This window comes from Cnephaeus nilssonii (genome assembly GCF_951640355.1).
Source record: "Cnephaeus nilssonii genome assembly, chromosome: 1".
Taxonomy (NCBI): domain Eukaryota; kingdom Metazoa; phylum Chordata; class Mammalia; order Chiroptera; family Vespertilionidae; genus Cnephaeus; species Cnephaeus nilssonii.
Genome location: NC_137072.1, coordinates 45,733,451 through 45,752,431, shown reverse-complemented (window position 1 = coordinate 45,752,431; position 18,981 = coordinate 45,733,451). Strand labels below are relative to the sequence as shown.

Sequence of the window (18,981 nt, the reverse complement as noted above, 5' to 3'; positions counted from 1 at the left end):
CTGACAAGAAGACAAGAAAAAAGTCGGGAAGAAAGCCAAGTTTAACCATAGCCCGTGATTATAGGTCTAACAAGATGGAGAAAGAATTCCTTGTATATTTGGAACTCATAAAGGAGATTCACTTCCTATTCTTTATCAAAATGCAGAAGGCACAATTATAAAGAGGCCTAATACATTTTCTGACAGGGAAAAGATCTCACACAAAGTGGCTTAAAAATATCATATTAATCTGAGGAACTAGGTAGATACTGTCCGGAGCCAGAGAAGTTTACTGTAGAGACAACACATACGCTTGGTTGGTTTTCAGAGTTACTTGGTCCCCTATGAGCACGTACCGGAGTACGATCATCTCCGATGCTTGGGACCAAAGGCTAGAGGAATAGCTTGAGCCAAGAGAGAAAGCAGACAGGGTTAGAGAGAGAAAAAGGGACCAGCAATGGTAAGGGCTATCCGTGATCATCACAAGATCATAAAGCTTGGTTTAGCTTGGTGAAGGGGATTCAGGAAGTAATGGGGTGGGACGGGAAGGTGGCAGCCTCATATTACTGCTGTACAAACAACTTCCAACCTAAAATCCAAACCAAATTACCTTGGCCCCTAGAGGAGTGTAAAGGAACACAATTGGACTAGTATCTTATTTTTAAAAATAGCTTCAAAGGCATGCTTTACTTATAAATCTGATTATTTTCAGTTGAAAACGATGCCATATTTTAAATTTAATCCTTACATGCCATGTGTAGAAAGCACCAGCCACTCACACTGTTTAGTCACAGAATCTCCACAAAATCTTTCTCTTATCTAGGTTTTGGAATCAAATGTTAATCAGAAATATATGTTTTGTTCTTTTCTTTTTTTGGGCGGAGGAGAGTAGGGGTTGCTTTGCTTTGTTTTGAAGGAGAGAATAATAGCACACATGACATTACTTGCCGTTGGCTTTTATGTTCTCAGATGAATATTTCTTTAGATGACAAAAAAGTGTTAATTTAATGCCAAGAATATAACATTTTAAGGGTAAAATCAGCTGTGCCTAATATTTCCCAAAGGATTGACAAGACAAGTACAGGCAGGGAAGAAATCTTAGTGGTCAGATAACCACAAAATATAATCTTATATAGAGAGCAATTATTTTTAAAGTCTTGTGAGTTTCTGTGACCAACACAGCAATATGATGTTTATGGTTTTTTCTTAAAGACTCACTAAAGGTAGAGAAACACCAATTGGAGTTGCATTCTGTTCTGGTCCATGTTGTTGGCCATTTTCCAGTCTGAGACCTATCACTAGCTCCGGAGATGGATCCCATAGGGGAGAAAAAGTAACCCAATACCACATTAAAGTATGCCATCGTGCTAAGTCATCATTCTTGCTAAACATTATAATTTACTTCTAGGAAGGAGGTGGGTTCATGATGGTGTTTTGTCAAGCCAAGATAATATTGCCTTACTCATATTTAGATACCAGCTAGATTAATTCAGCACATTTCAGTTTTGTAAGAAGTATCTTTTATGGGGCTTTCTGTACATATCATACTGGCATGTGTTCCCTCTATACCCAGGGAATCTAATGCTATTTTAACAATCGAAGATGCAGTTTCTCATTTGAGTTTTAAAAACTCAATGAGACAAGAATGAGTCCTTGACATATTTTCCATTTAAAATGTGACACAAAGCTTGAATTGGCTTTACTCTTGTTTTGACACAGAGGTCTTCCTACTCCCATCAACCCTACCAACAGATGCAGTCTATACTTGTTTGCCTTGTTAAGTTAAACTTGGCCAGGCAGCAGCAAGGATTGGCACAAAACCTGATTCCCCCTTGGAGCATCAGCACACCATCAGACTTGGGACTCCACTTCACCTGCATGGGACTGTCTGACTTTCCTTGATACTGACATAACGTTGTTCACAAGATATCTGAATATGCTTGATTATCTAATAATTCACTGCTTTATTTAACCTGTTGGGTAATGTGAATTAAAGATTAACTGTCAAGTGATCTTTAATAGGATTTAATTATGGTATAGAGAAGAATCTACATGGGACCCTAATTAAACTGAGATCTTTGTAGTCCTCCTTTTTTGCCCTCTCCTGGGGAAAAACAATGTTTTCTCGCAATAAGAAATGGCAGATTCTAAAGGTTTTCTGTTATATTTAATGTGGAAGCTAGGCCAAATATAAAAGATTTATGAAGTGGTAATTGTAAAGAAACCATGTGACTAAATGGCTAATCAATTGTAATTACAGGAAATAGTTAATGAATACATAATTAAAATGGCATCATGTATCTTTTGATTATTGAGGTACATGAATAAGCAGTATTTCTCAGATTTGTTCTGTCTTCTATGAGATTTTAGACAATATATCCAATACATCTGGTCATTGTAGAGTAATTCCTTCACATTTGTAATACAGAAGACACTGGTCTTAATTTGCATGTCAAATAGGTGATTATAATAGCATCATATACTAGACAAGTGGTTTAATCATTCCCTCTTGCAGTTGTTCAATGATATTTTGCTACTTGTTAAATTCAATATTGAGAGCCTTTTCCTTTTATTGAGTTATGGTCTATTTTATTGAATATTTTCATTTGTTGGATTTTCAGTCTAGTTCTTTTATTAGGTCTTTACAGAAGATGTAAAACTAGAAAAATTACAATCAGTGCCTACTGTGTGCAAACAAAAAATTCCCAGTCCAAATATGAATCTGACATGAAATCATAAACATTTGCAAAGATAATTTGTAACTGGCACCTCTGCTTCTTGCACAGCATTCAACTGTGGCCTCCTTGGTCTTTTCAAAACAGGACTCTGTCTGCTGCCAGCTGCCAACTATAGTGCACTGATTTTAATTTAGAAAAAAAGCTGCTGCTTGTTTGGAAATCACTGTTTGTTTGTTTGTTTGCTCTTGCTTTAAAAAAAAATAATGCCCACAGAGAAAAAAGTTGAGACCTGATCAGAACAACTCCAATAAAAGATTTTCTACTACCATGTGACCAAGAATGGTATTAACTGAATTTGGATAGCCTGAACACATCAACCCTAGAACTTTATTTTTTTACATTGAGGTACAATATATATAATATAAAATTTGCCTTTTTAACAATTTTTAGGTATACAAGTCAGTGGCATTAAGTACAACTATCACCACGAATTATTTTCAAAATTTATCATTCCATTAAGAAACCCCGTGCCTGATACTGTTGAAATAATCTGGTTATTATTTAACAGGAAAGGAATAAAGGGAAGATTAAAAAATACAGGCATGCCATTTATACAGCTTTGCTAATTTAACACTCCCCAAGTCTGTTCCCTGCTGGTTGATGGGGGAAAGGACTGGACAAAGGCAGTTTGGACGCATGCTCAGTAGGTCTGAGTGATGTGAGAAGGTGTCTACCTGTCAGTCAGTCACACTTGGAGCTAGAATAGGCGTGGCCACTGCAAGGGTGCAAAACCTGAATATTTAAACTTCTGAACAAAGGAAGTACCCTCTTTCTCACACACAGGGCTCTTGGCTCTTGCCTCTCCTGCTTGCCTGTGATCCTGTGACTCCCTGCTGCAGGGGGCACGCTCCCTGCATTCACCCATCTGGCTCAAGGCCATGTGGGACCCACACAGTGGACTGATGGACTGAATTTGGACTGAGGCTGAACTGGATCCGGCTGCAACATGGAAAGAAAGCTCTGAACATGGGCCCTCCTTTTGGCTCTGCTGGACTCCCAGCTACACCTTTTTCAGGACTGGGTTAAGAGACATAGGACTTTATAACTCAAGGAATATAACTCTACACAAATAAAGCCTTTTATCACATCTCAGTCTTCCATGGGGGCTTCTGAAAATGCTTATTTCAATGGTACCCCAAGAACCACACTTCCACCCGTGTCTGGGAAATCGGGCCCATTAATTCGTCCAGCAGCATAACCATTAAGCAAAACTCACATTCCACCCTCTCCCAATCCCTAGTAGCACTAACTTACTTTCTGTTCCGGAGAATTTGCCGTTTCTAGATATATTATATAAGTGGAATCATAGAATATTTGTCCTTTGTGTTTGGCTTACTTCAATTTAGAATAATGTTTTCCAGGTTCATCCAGATTGTAGCATAAATTAGAACTTTATTCCTTTTTATGACCAACTAGGGGCCCGGTGCACGAAATTCGTGCACTGGGGGTGGGGGGTTCCTCAGCCCAACCTGCCCCCTCTCACATACTGGGAGCCCTCAGGGGATGTCCTACTGATGGCTTAGGCCCGATCCCCACGGGAAGCGGGCCTAAGCCGCAGTCTGGCCTGTGGGAGGCAACCGGGCTGATCAGCGGAAGGCACCAGCCCCATCACCCTGCTGCTGCAGCCACTGCCAGTCACCACAGCCACCAAGGTATTTTCATCAACACGACTCCAGTCCCTTCACCAAGAAAAAATGACAACTTTCTTTAGGCATTTTCAAGATGTGTCTTTCATAGGATATGCATTTCTTTCTTTCTTTTTTTTTTTTTTTTATCCTCACCTAAGGATATGTTTCCATTGACTTTTAGAGAATGTGGAAGAGAAAGGGAAAGACAGAGAGAAACATCAAAGTGAGAGGAACACTTTGATTGGTTGCCTCCTGCATGAGCCCTTATCTGGGCCCCGGCCAGGGAGGAGCCTGCAACCTAGGTACATGCCCTTGATCAGAATCAACCCAGACCCTGCGGTTGGCAGGCAGAGGCTCTATCCACTGAGTCAAACCGGCTAGGGCAGGATATGACATTTCTTAGCCCTCCAGCAGCAGACCTTCGTTTGTTTCTCCAGAAGTATGGTGGAAAAACCCTTGTTCACCTTTTTGGATTCTTATTACACAAGTTACTAAGAATATTACCAGTGGCATACAGGAAGCTTAGCCAATGTGCAGTCAGAAAAGGTGTTTCCTCTATAGTTCACACCAAACACTGGCTGTGCCCTGCCCAGGCCTAAAGCCTCTGGCCAAAGCTTTAGGCCTGGGAAGGGGACCTCCAGCTCCCTGTGATCACAGATACCACCCATTGGGCAGGGGACCCCAGCTCCCTGCAATCCACCACAGGAGCAGACCCCCTCGCAGGAGCGGACCCCCAGTTGCCTGCGATCCATCGCAGGCTCCCCGCTGGTGCCCAAGGCCAGAAAAGCCTCTGCCGGAGGCTTTCCCGGCCTTGGGCTCGGCCAGACCCCAGCCTCCCTGCAACGGATTGCAGGAGCCGACCCCCAGTTGCCTGTAACCCATTGCAGGCTCCCTGCTGGTGCCCAAGGCCGGAAAAGCCTCCGGTGGATGGTTTCCTGGTGGGTGTGGCTTGTGGGTGTAGCGGAGTGATGGTTAATTTGCATATTACTCTTTTATTAGGTAGGATAATACAGTGTGGCAAAAGTAAGTTTACAGTTGTTCATATGGAAAATAATGCAATAATTAATACCTAATAATATGAGAATAAACTGTTTTGCATACTCACAACTATAAACCTATTATTGCCCCAGCCTATATATTGTATGTATATACCACATTTTGTTTATTCATTCAACTATTGATCGACACTTATATTATTTCCACCCTTTGACTACTATAAATAATGCTGCTATGAACAATGGCGTACAAGTATCTGTTTGAGCTCTTGTTTTCAATTTTTTGGGGTATTTACCTACGAGTGAAATTGCTGGCATATGATAATTCTATGTTTGCATTTTGAAGGAATTGCCAAACTGTTAAACTATTTCTACAGAAGTTACATCATTTTACATTCCCCCCAGCCATGCATAGGGAATGGGGGAGGTTCTAATTTCTCCACATCCTTGCCAACACTTGGGTGTGAAGTAGCACCTTACTGTGGTTTTGGTTTGCATTTCCCAAATGTTAGGTATCTTTTCATGTGCTTTTTGGTCATTTATGTATCATCTTCAAAGAAATGTCTAAAATGTCTAAATATATGCCCATTTAAAATTTTGTTGTCTTTCTGTTGTTGAGTTGTAGGAGTTGTAAATAAGTAGATATATAACTGATCTTTGTGTGTTGATTTCATATCCTGATATCAGATATATGATTTCAAAATATTCTCTCTCATTTTGTGGATTGTAGGGAGCGGTTATAGGGTTAAGCCTTGGACTGACCTGTTGGCAAAGCCGCAAACAAGTCACAGCTTAGAGGGCACAGCCCTCTTAGCATAATTAAGCTTGATCTTGTGACTGCTCCCTAGATCTTTCCTGGGTAGCTAATGGGCTGTGGCAAGTGCTGCCAAAACAAGTGAAACTTATAAGAACATTGTAAATTACCGTGTTTACCTCTGACTATAAAATAAAGCATCAGCTTGCAGTCTGGATGTTTTCTGTGGTCTCAGTCACGCACAGAAGATCCACCTAGACCCAGCTTATTCTCTTTGTCTTTTCTTCATCCTTTTCCGGCCCTCCCTCAGGCTCGCCGAACCCTTGGCTGTGCTGGCGCGGCACAGTAGGTGACAAGGATTGCTGGCTACCACCGGAAGATGGAAACAGCCTATGAGAGATTCCACCCAGAGTCGCAGAGGGAGCATGGTTCTACTGACATCTTGATTTCAGACTTGTAGCCTTCAGAACTTTGAGAGAATACATTTCTGTTGTTTTAAGCTACCCAGTTTGTGTTACCTTTTACCATAGTTCTGAGAAATGAACAGATGTTCCAACTTTGAGATCTTTTATTTCTTTTTCTTGCCTAATTGCTCTGGCTCGAATTAACAGAAATCCTTTCAAACTCTTGCAACACACTTAAGAGGTGGGAAGACTTCCTCATGCTATGAGGCCAGCATAATACTTATTCCAAAGCCAGACGTAGATCTAAGAAGGCTTCAGACAAGTACCCCCAGTGAATACTGATGCAAAAATCCTCAACAAAATACTAGCAATCTGAATTTAGGAGCATATTAAAAGGATTATACACCATGACTAAGTGGAATTTATGCTAGGAATGCAAGGGTAATTAAACATATGAAAATCAATCAATATAGTATACCACATTCATAGAAAGAAGAGAACAAAAACTCATAATCATCTCAGTTGATGCAGAAAAGGCATTTGAAAAAATTCAACACCACTTCTTGATCAAAATATTCAATAAACCAACATGAGTAAAAAAATTTCTACATGATAAAAAAGCTATATATGAAAAAGTCCAACTAACAATACTCAATGGTGAAAAGCTGAAAGCTTTTCCCCTAAGGTCAGGAAGAAGATAAGAAGGCCTGCTTTTGCAACTTTTATTCAACATAGTACAGTTTCTACTTGCTGATGTTTCTACAGAGGAACAGGATAGATCTGTCTACTATGCCATTTTACTGGTGTTACTGCCAAACTCTAGAACTTTTATACTGTCATCATACATAAAATGGTACTTAAATTCAGATATATGCAAATAATAGCACTGGAAAATAAAATTAACTATTAGCTAACAAATCACATAAAAAATAATTTAAATACCATGGCTTTAGTTCTAAATTAAAAGATGTTTTCATTTACTTAAAATTGCACATTAATCATTAATTATACAGAGTTTCTCTGAAATAAGTGGGTTTAGATTGTTCCCTGTCAGACACTAGATATATCAAAGAGGGGTGAGAGATTCATGATTTTTTTTTACTAATCATCAATGAAACTTGAAGGATGACTTTCATTTAGTGTCAAAACTCAGTATTACCATTAGCCCTGTACTTGTGAGATAAAAATGGCCTATGTCCAAAAGTATTAAAGTTCTCATCTGACTACATTTCCAGTGTTCACATTTCTGGATTATTCTGTTTATTAAAGATATATTCTGTTTATTCAAGATATATGTTCACATTTCTGGATTATTCTGTTTATTCAAGATATATTCTGTTTATATAAAGGAATGTACATATTAGAGGGGAATATTATATCTCTACTGCTAATTCCTTTGAGGAAGAAAATTTTCTAAGTATATTACTAACCTTTCTTTTTGTCTCTCTATTTTCTCTGCTCTGGGAAGTGGAGTGATTGGCAAATCTGGGAAGGCTCAGTCCTGCCCTTCTTTCTCTTGGGAATAAGCTGCCTGCAGGGAGAGGGAGAAAACCACCTCTTCTACTTTCCCAGGAGCAGACTCTTCCCTCCCTTAGAAAAGGGCTGTCCTGGGTCAGTGTTGCCTACATCTAGAAGTGTTCTCTAGTTCTGAGGCTTTCTGAGCAGGCCCGTTTGGCTCTCATATTAAACTATATTCTCCAACTTGCCTTTTATAAAGGTGTGTTTTTTTTATTACTACCCAAAGTTAAATCTCCTGTCACCATATATTTGACCCCCTTTACCCTTTACTACCACAATGTAACATACAGATGACATATTATAGAACTGTACACATGAAACCTATATAATTTTATTAACCAATGTCATCCCAATACATTTAATAAAAAATGAAGGTGATATCTTTGACCTTCACATTCTTTGTTTTGTTTTTCAGTTTGTTTAGAACATAGCCAGGGGAGAGGGAAGTCATTTTATTGTTTCACTTACTCCTCCTATCTAAAGTTGATATCCTTCCTGAATTCTTTTTCATCAAAAAGCTTTGAGCCTATAGTAAACAAACCTGAAAATCCAACGAAGTCTACCAAGAGCTTTCTGAATCTCTAATCAAGCTCCTTTTTTTTTCCATTCAAAGGAATTGAGGCTACTTCTTTGCAATTTCAGAAAGTTTTTTCTTTAAAGAACACCTTAGGCTATTAGGTTATCATTTGGATCTTTCTAAACTTACTATTGGACTTGATGTTGCACACTGAGGAAGAAAGCTTGAATCCTTTTACTGGGAAACGGCTGACAAACTCTTCTATGTAAGAATATAGGTAGATCTTCAAAGTTCATTTGATATGTGATCTACTCTTGAAGAAATAAACTTTTAGACAATCTGTTCTAGGCAGGTAAATAACTCATTCTGCACATATGACATTTCTGAGTACACTTACCTCTGCTGTGTACTTTGCAGAATTCCCCACGATGACAATGACCTTTCCTTTGAAGCTTTGGAGCACAGCGGTGTGAGGGCCCTGGGTAAGTTCCCCTTCCGCGGTGAATGCAGTGCTGAATGGAATGTTGATGCTGCCTGAAATGTGACCCCGAATAAAACTGAGAAGGAAAGTTTAAGGAAAACACTTGTGTGCAGACTTGAGAGAGAGAGAGAGAGAGAGAGAGAGAGAGAGGGGTAATTGATTCCCAGAAGATAGTACCATAAAAATCAAACACAGAGACCAGACTTGAAAATTCCCTGAGCAGACAAAACTGGTTTAGTCATACAAGTATACTTAATTTAGCTTATTTTCCAAGACAAGCGACGCTGACTTGACCTGGTTCACTTCTTGCCTATGTCTCTGAAAATCATAAGTGAAACTCAATTTGTTCTCCCAAATTGATAGGAAGTAACCACTAACCAATTCCCTTTCATTTAAGAAAATTCAAGTACTGTGACCAATAAACAGTCATTGCCTCCCCACTGTATAAGCTGCATTATGACAACAGGCCTCTGAACCTCAGTATTTGATGTTTTGGTGAGTGTTCTTGGTTTGCAAACTGTCTCTTTGGTGTGTGCACAATAAACTGCTATTAATTTCTATTTTGATGATTCATTGGCTTTATTTACAAACTTTTGACAGTTCTAAACATCTTCCATGTTCACATGAGTATTTTATCTAAATGAAATAAGGCACCTCCAAGGGGAAAAAAAAGTTAAACGTGAAAATGCAATGAAAAAGAGAAAGAAAGATGACTGGCCAAAGATGTAAAGAATTTCCTGATTAAATGAAGCATTGTGAAAGTGGTCAAGATGCAGCAAATCAATGGCAATTGCATGGGCCACATAATAATCATGCCTTTAAGTTCATTACTACTACTATGATTACTCCTAAGCTCTGAAAGTAATATAGCCAAGCAGATATTCCCAGATATAATTTGATACTACAAAAGCCTATCTACTTTGGGTAAGCGATTGCTAAATGGGACTCTATTTAGAATTGTTAAGGTCAACAGCACTGGTTAGAAACAGTTCTGTTGTTGGTTTACTTCTCAAGTAAATTTAGCTGACATTTCCACTCTTCAATTTTATGGTCTCTAAAGGGACTGATGCTTATTATATTTGTGCTTTGGCAGGGTTCTGATGGTTTCATCATTGACTATAAATTTTATTTTTGAAATGAAAAGCATATATTAGCTTAAAATATTTAGAAATACCTTAAGATCTTAAAGAAAAAATATATTCCCTCCTTAGTAAGTAAAAAGTACAACTAAAAAGATGGTTATTTATATAGAGTCTATACAGAAAGGTATTCTTAAATATTATTATCCATCGAATAACTATTCATATAAATAAAACAACTATAAAAACAGGTCTAAAGGAGATATATATGATGCTTTGGTAGGATATGTCCATTTGGAGAGAACAGGTAAAGTTTTTACTGAGAAAGTAAGTGATGGCCAAATTAACATTTGAAGAATTAATAAAAGTTATTTAGATAAAGAAATGGAATGGAGACAGAAGAAATTTGAGGCTCCTATTCTTAAGAAAGATGGTGTAGACTGACCACATACTTTACATTTAAAATATTTTAGTCAGCTGCTTCTTCCTCATTTTTCCTTTAAAGAAGAACATTTGGCATTAATAAAGGACTATAAAAAGTTCTGAAAATGAAAAGAAAGATAGAATAAACATTAGTATATCATTGTTTAGAGTCTTCTAGAAAGGAAAGAATTTATGATCATTGGCTTGGTTTTCATCAGTACTACTCTCTCAAACATTTACAATTATTCAATGTTCTCAACTTCAGTTTTCATGACCAGTAATGACTTTGTTCTCAGCATGTCATTAGTCTGATAGTACTTTTATTTTCAGTAAGAACATACCTTAAAATGAAATTTTTTTATAACACAAAGAACCTAATGACTCAAATATTATTTGCAAATGTATATACATCTACCAGACAGAATTAGTTGCCAGATATTTTATTTATCAAAAAGCCTTTAGCCCTTATCAACAATGAACACTTTATATATATTTTTAGTGTTTTTATAGTAGCAAAAGCAATACAAACCTATCTTGGTCAAATACTATAGCAGACATGTTTGAGTTGCCTGCCCGCCGCTCCCCCATTCTCTTGCTGAAAGGGCGTCAACTACTGACCCTGATGAAAGGGTGAGCCTCAGCTGTCATGTTTGTATCAGATGATCCTGCCACAATCATGATTGACAGCATAGTAGGGAGAGAGAGGGTGAACGGTTATCTGATGCAGGCTGAGCCAATCAGGTTCTCTCCTTTGAAAATCAGAAATAAAGATAAAATACAATGCTCAGACTATACTAAGCTTTACAAGCTAATGCCAAATTTGAGTGTCTCCTATATACAACTTGTTCAGCAACATTTTAGAAAATTGGTGACTATGGAATAACAGTAGCTATAAAAACAGCTAGTTATAATAGCAGTCATCTGGTCAGGTGTTTTTTAATAGAGCTGTTTACTACCCTGATAGACTCTGTGATCTGCAAACATTTTTCTCTGGTAACTGGAGACTTTATCCTATTGCAGTAAGCTGTTTCCTTCCCCTAAAACATACCACTCTGCTCAACGTTCCATTTGGCAGATATTACCAAAGCATTCAAGAGTGTGCTTATAACAAAGATAAATTTTCACATTAAACAAAATTTGGTAACCCAAAATACAAATAAATCAGAAAAAGTACTTTGATAATTTTTTACAACCAATTATTAGAACAGTATTAACAGGTAAGGATGATGGGCACTGTTTTCTCGGTTTCTGAAACCTGAAGATTTTCTGTATTCTTAAATCAGTCTCCAAAACAATACTGCCAACACATGCACTATACTTTAATCAAGCAGATAGAATAAATAGCAGTTTTAAGAATAATACAGGTATATTGTATAGGTAAATTACATAGGTAAATGTTCATATTCTAGGAAGTTCCTTTACTTTACAAAAATATTTTAAAATTCCTTTAACATATTTGATGGTTCAAAATTGAACACAGAAAGAATCTTATGATTTTCTAAATCCTAAAAGAACACAGCATTTTTGTTGCATACCACACTTAGTGACATTATACACTGAGTGGCCAGATTATTGTGATCTCTGAACGCATAATAATCTGGCCACTCAGCGCATATATATATATTAGAGGCCCGATGCATGAATTAATGAATTAGTGCATGGGTGGGGTCTGGCCAGCCTGGCCAGGGGCGGGGACATGGGTGGTTGGCCGGCCAGCCTGCTGGTCGAACTCCTGGTTGAGGGGACAATTTGCATATTAGACTTTTATTATATAGGATATACACTGAGTGGCCAGATTATTATGCATTCAGAGATCATAATAATCTGGCCACTCAGTGTATCTCTCTATCCAGAGCATACCAGCATTTTTGTTAACTTGTTTGTTGCTATGTTAACTAATTATAATTAGTTAAATAGAGCCAGCCCAAATTAAAGGCTACACCTTTAGAATATCAATAGCTACAAGGGAATATGGAATTAAACCCATGCCTTTCTCATATATAATGTAACTAAATAGCATTAATTGATATAAAAATTACATCTTTAGATATCATCATTTTTCCTTTCTAAATCTATTGCTGCTTTCTTTGAATGGCATCACCATCTCCCATATCAGTCTAAAACTTCACTTTTGACATCTCACCAGTGGCAACATCTAACATCCTGTTGCATTAATAAATTCTATCCTCCTGTCTCTCTATTACTATTACCACTTACTTGCCTATTTCAGACACTTAGACTACCGCATCAGATTTCTGTTTTTTCCCAACTCCCATTTTGCCACTTGGAAATCCATTTTATTGGATTAATTATTTTAGTAATAGTCTTTAAAATGAAAACATAGCATACACTATAATGCTATGTTTTTTTTAAAAAAATATATTTTATTGATTTTTCACAGAGAGGAAAGGAGAGGGACAGAGAGCTAGAAACATCGATGAGAGAGAAACATCGACCAGCTGCCTCCTGCACATCCCCTACCGGGGATGTGCCCGCAACCAATGTACATGCCCTTGACCGGAATCGAACCTGGGACCTTTCAGTCCGCAGGCCGACGCTCCATCCACTGAGCCAAACCGGTTTCGGCTAATGCTATGTTTTTTGATAATTTTATTAAAAACTATGACTAAAGTTTCAACCAAAAGAACCATAAGCTAAAAAATTTAAGTATTTTAAGCCTTTGAAGTAACAAATAAGAAGAACTTATAGACCAGGAGTCCCTGACCAGTCAAATGGAAATTAATGCTTGTTTTGGGAGTCAGTGCACTGACCTACTCTGCTAAGGAACTTCCAGTATCCGTGAAGTCTAAACAATCAGATACATGAGCATTTATACTCTCACCATACTCAGGGACCTCACAGTTTAGGGAAAATAGAAAGTAGTAACTTTTCAAAAAGAGGTGGGGATATATGATTTGAATTAGTGGCCTCTCAAATTGTATTTTCAGTAATCAAAGACTTTATGAATTTCTTCAGAAGTTCTGTAAATGTATGGTTTGAGTTCATTTTAAAATTGATTAAAAATATTCACATGAAAATTTACATGGCAATTTTAGAATTTGAGAAAAACAACCAACCTGCTAATACTCACTTACATATTATCCTCATTTATAGTTAGGAAATGCTATAAATGTTAACTTATGAAGAATCCTATATAATAAAAGCCTAATATGCTAAGTGTCCAGTTGTCTGTTCAACCAATCAAAGTGTAATATGCTAAGGTCATTCAACAGCTTGCACTTGATGTGCACTGACCACCAGGGGGCAGACAGTCGACCGGTTGACCAGTTGCTATGACATTCACTGACCACCACGGGACAGATGCTTTGACCGGTAGATTAGCTTGCTGCTGGGGTCTGGCTGATCGGGACTGAGCTAGACGGGCCGGACATGCCCTGGGGCCCTCCCGTGGTCCCTCCCAGGCTGGCCAGCCTCCCGCATCCCTCCCTGGCCTCGATCGTGCACCGGTGGGGTCCCTCGGCTTGGCCTGCGCCCTTCGCAATCCAGGACCCCTTGGGGGATGTTGGAGAGCCAGTTTCGGCCTGATCCCACAGACTAGGCCGAGGGACCCCACCGGTACACGAATTCATGCACCGGGCTTCTAGTATTAATTATAAAAGTCTTCATTTATATTTTATATATTGAGTTTCAAAGAAAAACTTTATTTTAAAAGGGGGTTGCTGTGTTCAAAAACAAATTTGAAAATCTAATAGATGATGAAAAAATAAGGAGAAAGATTTAACTGTTACTATTTTGTACCTGTTTATACTTTAATACCAAGCAAAATCACCAGGAATTATAGTACATTTAATGTGAGTGAAAAATACTTTAACATGTTCTCTATAAGTCAATATTTTGAAAATTATAATAAATTTAATGATGAGATCTGGCAAACTCTTTCTAGCCTATGAGTTAGACCAGGTAAATACTTCTCATCTTTGCTAAAATTTTAGCCAGAGCAAGAAGGATTCAAAATCCCCCAAGAACAATACACACCAGAGAAACACAAAAACTAACAAAATATCCCAACATTCTGGTTTTGTTTGGAAAGCATTTTTGGGCCTCTGGTATGTAATATTACCTTATGAAACATTATGCAAGTCTACTCTGGCATCCGGTTTGAGAGTTACTTAGCTATTTGAATTCAGAGGAATCACAGATATGTTCATTGTTTTTACCACAAGCCCTGTAAATGGAAAGAACGCAATATGAATAAGGCAGGACCACCGTCTAAAACCGCATGTACAAAGGATACTCTTCGCTATTCCGGATGTCAACCACCAGGAGCTTCGGTTTACTGGACTTGGTCTTCTTGGTGGGCGTTTTGAAGTGGCCCGTCACTGTGAGCTCACACAAGTCAATCAGGTCCTCTGCTGAAATCCGGGGAGAAACTTCTGACTTTAGGTCATTTAATGGGATGGATTCTCTTGACTGAAAAAAAACATACAAGTAACACACATATTGAGAATATTATAGAGACAAACTGTAGCCAGTAAAAATATTTTCAGGCTCTTGATATCCCTCACTACTGGTAGAGCATACGGGAGAACAGGAAACGATGTCCCGGTCTACAGTGTGACTGTGTTACTGCTGAGGTTTACACTTTCATTAGTCACAGATGTAGGAAAACATTAATTACAGTTTTGACTACTACCAAGCTCCTGGTTCAAATGTGATAGAAAGAGATGAGGAAGACTTTTCCTTATGAGAGCACTGTGTATCTTTAAAAGCAGCTTTTTTTTTTTTTTTGGCTCTAGCTGGTTTGGCTCAGTGGCGAGTGTCAGCCTATGAACTGCGTTTGATTCTGGTAAAGGGCATATACCCTGGTTGCAGGCTCAATCCCTGAGCCCCGGTTGGGACATGTGTAGGAGGCAACCAATTGATGTGTCTCACATCGATGTTTTTCGCTGTCTCTCCCCTTTAATTCCACTCCCTCTAAAAGTCAATGGAAAAATATCCTCAGGTGAGGATTAACAAAAAAAATAAAAACAAAAGAATCTTAAAAAATAATTTGAGCAATTTATTGATGTAGAAACAAAATTCTAGAGGTAGGTTGGGCTTCAGGAACAGTCCAGCCAGGGCTCTGGGCCCGTTTTACAGTATGCTCAGATTTGCCCTTCTCCATGTTGTTTGATCTTTAGACTGGCTTCTTCCATGCTTAAAAAAAAAAAATTATGTGCCTCCTTTTCCCCCATGGATCCTCTCCATTCCACCCCCACCCCCACCCCAGGCCTTCACCACACTATTGTCAGTGTCCATGCTGTTGCAAAGGGTAAGAAATCCTTCTTTTTTACAGCTTCATAGTATTCCACTCATGCTTTTTTACCCCATGTACTGATGGACATCTGGGCTGTTTCCAGATCTTAGATACTGTAAACTGTGCTGTTATAAACATAGGGGTGCATATATTCTTTCTGGTTGGTGTTATGTGTTTCTTAGGAAAAGCAGCTCTTTTAGCACATTCACTTTAAGTATAATGACTGTTGTTATGAATTGCATTAATTACAGCTCAGGTGATATGAGAAATTGCATTGTAACTCAGTATACTAATTAAAGAAACTAGTTCTAATATACGCATTGGACTTGGATAACCTAATTCATATTACATATGAATGGCTGAGTGGAAATTAGATTGTCAGAGATGAATGATGTTTTCTTGGATAGTAAACCAAATTGACAATTGTGGACAAAAAAGGTACCACATATTTGGTATTGTGATCCCTCCAACTTTGTTCTTTCTCACATTGCTGTGGCTATTTGGGGTCTTTTTTGGTTCTATCCAAATTTTTGCAATATTTGTTCTAAATCTGTGAAATATGCCATTGGTATTTTAATAGGAATTACATTGAATGTATAGACTAATTTGGTAGTATAGACATTTTAATGATATCAATTCTTCTAATCCATGAACATGGTATATTCTTTTTTTTTTTTTTTTTTGTATATTCCTCTGAGATATCACCTCACACCTGTCAAAATGGCTATCATCAACAAATCAACCATCAACAAGTGCTGGCGAGGATATGGAGAAAAAGGAACCCTTGTGCACTGCTGGTGGGAATACAGACTGGTGCAGCCACTGTGGAGAACAGTATGGAGTTTCCTCAAAAAACTAAAAATGGAACTCCCATTTGACCCAGTGATCCCACTTCTAGGAATATATCCCAAGAAACTAGAAACACCAATCAGAAAGGATATATGCACCCCTATGTTCATAGCAGCACAATTTACATTAGCTAAGATTTGCAAACAGCCTAAGTGCCCATCAGCAGATGAGTGGATTAAAAAACTGTGGCACATCTGCACAATGGAATACTACACTGCAGTAAAAAAGAAGGAATTCTTACCATTTGCAACAGCATGGTTGGAACTGGAGAGCATTATGCTAAGCGAAATAAGTAAGTCAGAGAAAGATAAATATTACATGATCTCACTCATTTATGAATTATAATGAATAACATAAACTGATGAACAAAAACAGATCCAGAGACAGAGAAGCATAGATTAGACCATCAACCTCAGAGGGAAGGTAGGGGAGGGTGGCGGTAAGGGGGAGAGATCAACCAAAGGACTTGTATGCATGCATATAAGCCTAACCAGTGGACACAGACAACAGGGGGGTGAGGGCATGAGTGGGGGCGTGGGGAAGGTGATGGGGGGATAAGGACACATATGTAATACCTTAATCAATAAAGAAAAAAAAAGCAGACAAAAAAATAAAGGAACTAATGAATATCAATAACAATCCTCTCTAATAAAATGGTAATATGCAAATTAACCATCACTCCGCTACATAAGCCACGCCCACCAGCCAAGCCACGCCCACCAGCCAATCAGGGCGAGTATGCAAATTAACCCCAATCCAAGATGGCTACAGCCACAGAGAGCAAGGTTTCCCAGGTAACAGCAAGCCAAGCTTTCCATAGCCGTTGCAGGCCTAAGTCTCCACTCAAGCTACAAAGTTTCAATTATAGAAGGTAAACAAATTCAAACAAATGGCGGCAGAATGGAGCTTGAGAGAGCAGGCCAGGGTTGCCGGCGGCAACAGGGGAAGCAAAGCTTTCCGCACACCCTGGCTGGGCCCACCCGCTTAAGGCTACAAAGTTTCAATTGTAGAAGGTGAATTAACTGCCACAGAAATGGCTGCCGCCCCAGGCTACAAAGTTTCAATTGTAGAAGGAAAATAAATTCCAGATACCAGGGCCTCCCCTTGGGTTGCCAGGGGGCGTGGCTGGCCTGCAAACCACCACAGGCCCCTCGCTCAGGCTGCCCCACACCCCAAGGGAACCCCACCCTTATCTGTGACACCCTTCAGGGCAAACCAGCTGGCCCCCACCCGTGTACCAGGCCTCTATCCTATCTAATAAAAGAGTAATATACAGATTGATCATCACTGCAACACACAATATAGCTTCCCCCATGTGGTCAAAGATCCTGCCCCCATGTGGACACAAGATGGCCACTACAAGATGGCCAGCAGGAGAGGGCAGTTGGGAGGCACCCGGCCTGCAAGGGAGGGCAGTTGTGAGGGACCAGGCCTGCAAGGGAGGGCAGTTGAGAGGGACCAGGCTTGCAAGGGAGGGCAGTTGAAGGTGATCAACCCTGCAGGAGAGGGCAGTTAGGGGTGACCAGGCTGGCAGAGGAGGGAAGTTGGGGGCAAACAGGCTGGCAGGGGAGCAGTTAAGCATCAACCAGGCTGGCAGCGGAGTGGTTAGGGGGTGATCAGGCTGGCAGGCAGAAGCGGTTAGGGGCAATCAGGAAGGCAGGCAGGCAAGCAGTTGGGAGCCGGCAGTCCTGGATTGTGAGAGGGATATCCGATTGCCCGTTTAGGCCCGATCCCACCAGGATCGGGCCTAAACGGGCAGTCGGACATCCCTCCAGGAGTCTCAGATTGGAGAGGGTACAGGCTGGGCTGAGGGACAACCCCCCACCGTGCACGAATTTCGTGCACCGGGCTTCTAGTAATAATAATAATAATAATAATAATAATAATATTAATAGAAAAGGGAACCCTAGTATACTGCTGGTGGGAATGCAGATTGGTGCAGCCACTATGGAATTGAGAGTGGAATTTACTAAAAAAAAAAAGGAACAACCGTTTGGCCCAGCAATCCCACTTCTAGGAATATATCCTAAGAAGCCCAAAACGTGAATCAGAAATAATATATACACCCCTATGTTCATAGCAGCATTATTTACAATAGCTAAAATCTGGATTGCCCATCAGTAGATGTGTAGATAAAAAAAGGTGTGGTAAATTAACACAATGGAATACTATGTAGCTTTAAAAAAGGAGAATTTTTTATCCTTTGCAACAGCATGGACGGACCTGGAGAGTATTATGTTGAGTGAAATAAGCCAGTCAGAGAAAGACAAATATCACATGATCTCACTTGTAAGTGGAATCTAATGAACATAATAAACTATGAACAAAAAGGGACCAGAGACATGGAGGCATGGAACAG

The 18,981-nt window shown here is 39.2% G+C and overlaps 1 protein-coding gene across 2 annotated transcripts in view; it reads right to left on the bottom strand.

Annotated features, from left to right (window-relative positions):
* Positions 1 to 18,981, bottom strand: part of TBCK (TBC1 domain containing kinase) — a 175,708-nt gene that overhangs the window by 19,247 nt on the left and 137,480 nt on the right. For both annotated transcript variants that reach the window (XM_079766231.1, XM_079766230.1), the window contains exons 24-25: positions 14,772 to 14,947; positions 8,931 to 9,090 (exon numbers count right to left, since the gene is read on the bottom strand). In XM_079766231.1, coding sequence (XP_079622357.1) covers positions 8,931 to 9,090; positions 14,772 to 14,947 — 336 coding nt within the window. The remainder of the gene's footprint in view (positions 1 to 8,930; positions 9,091 to 14,771; positions 14,948 to 18,981) is intronic.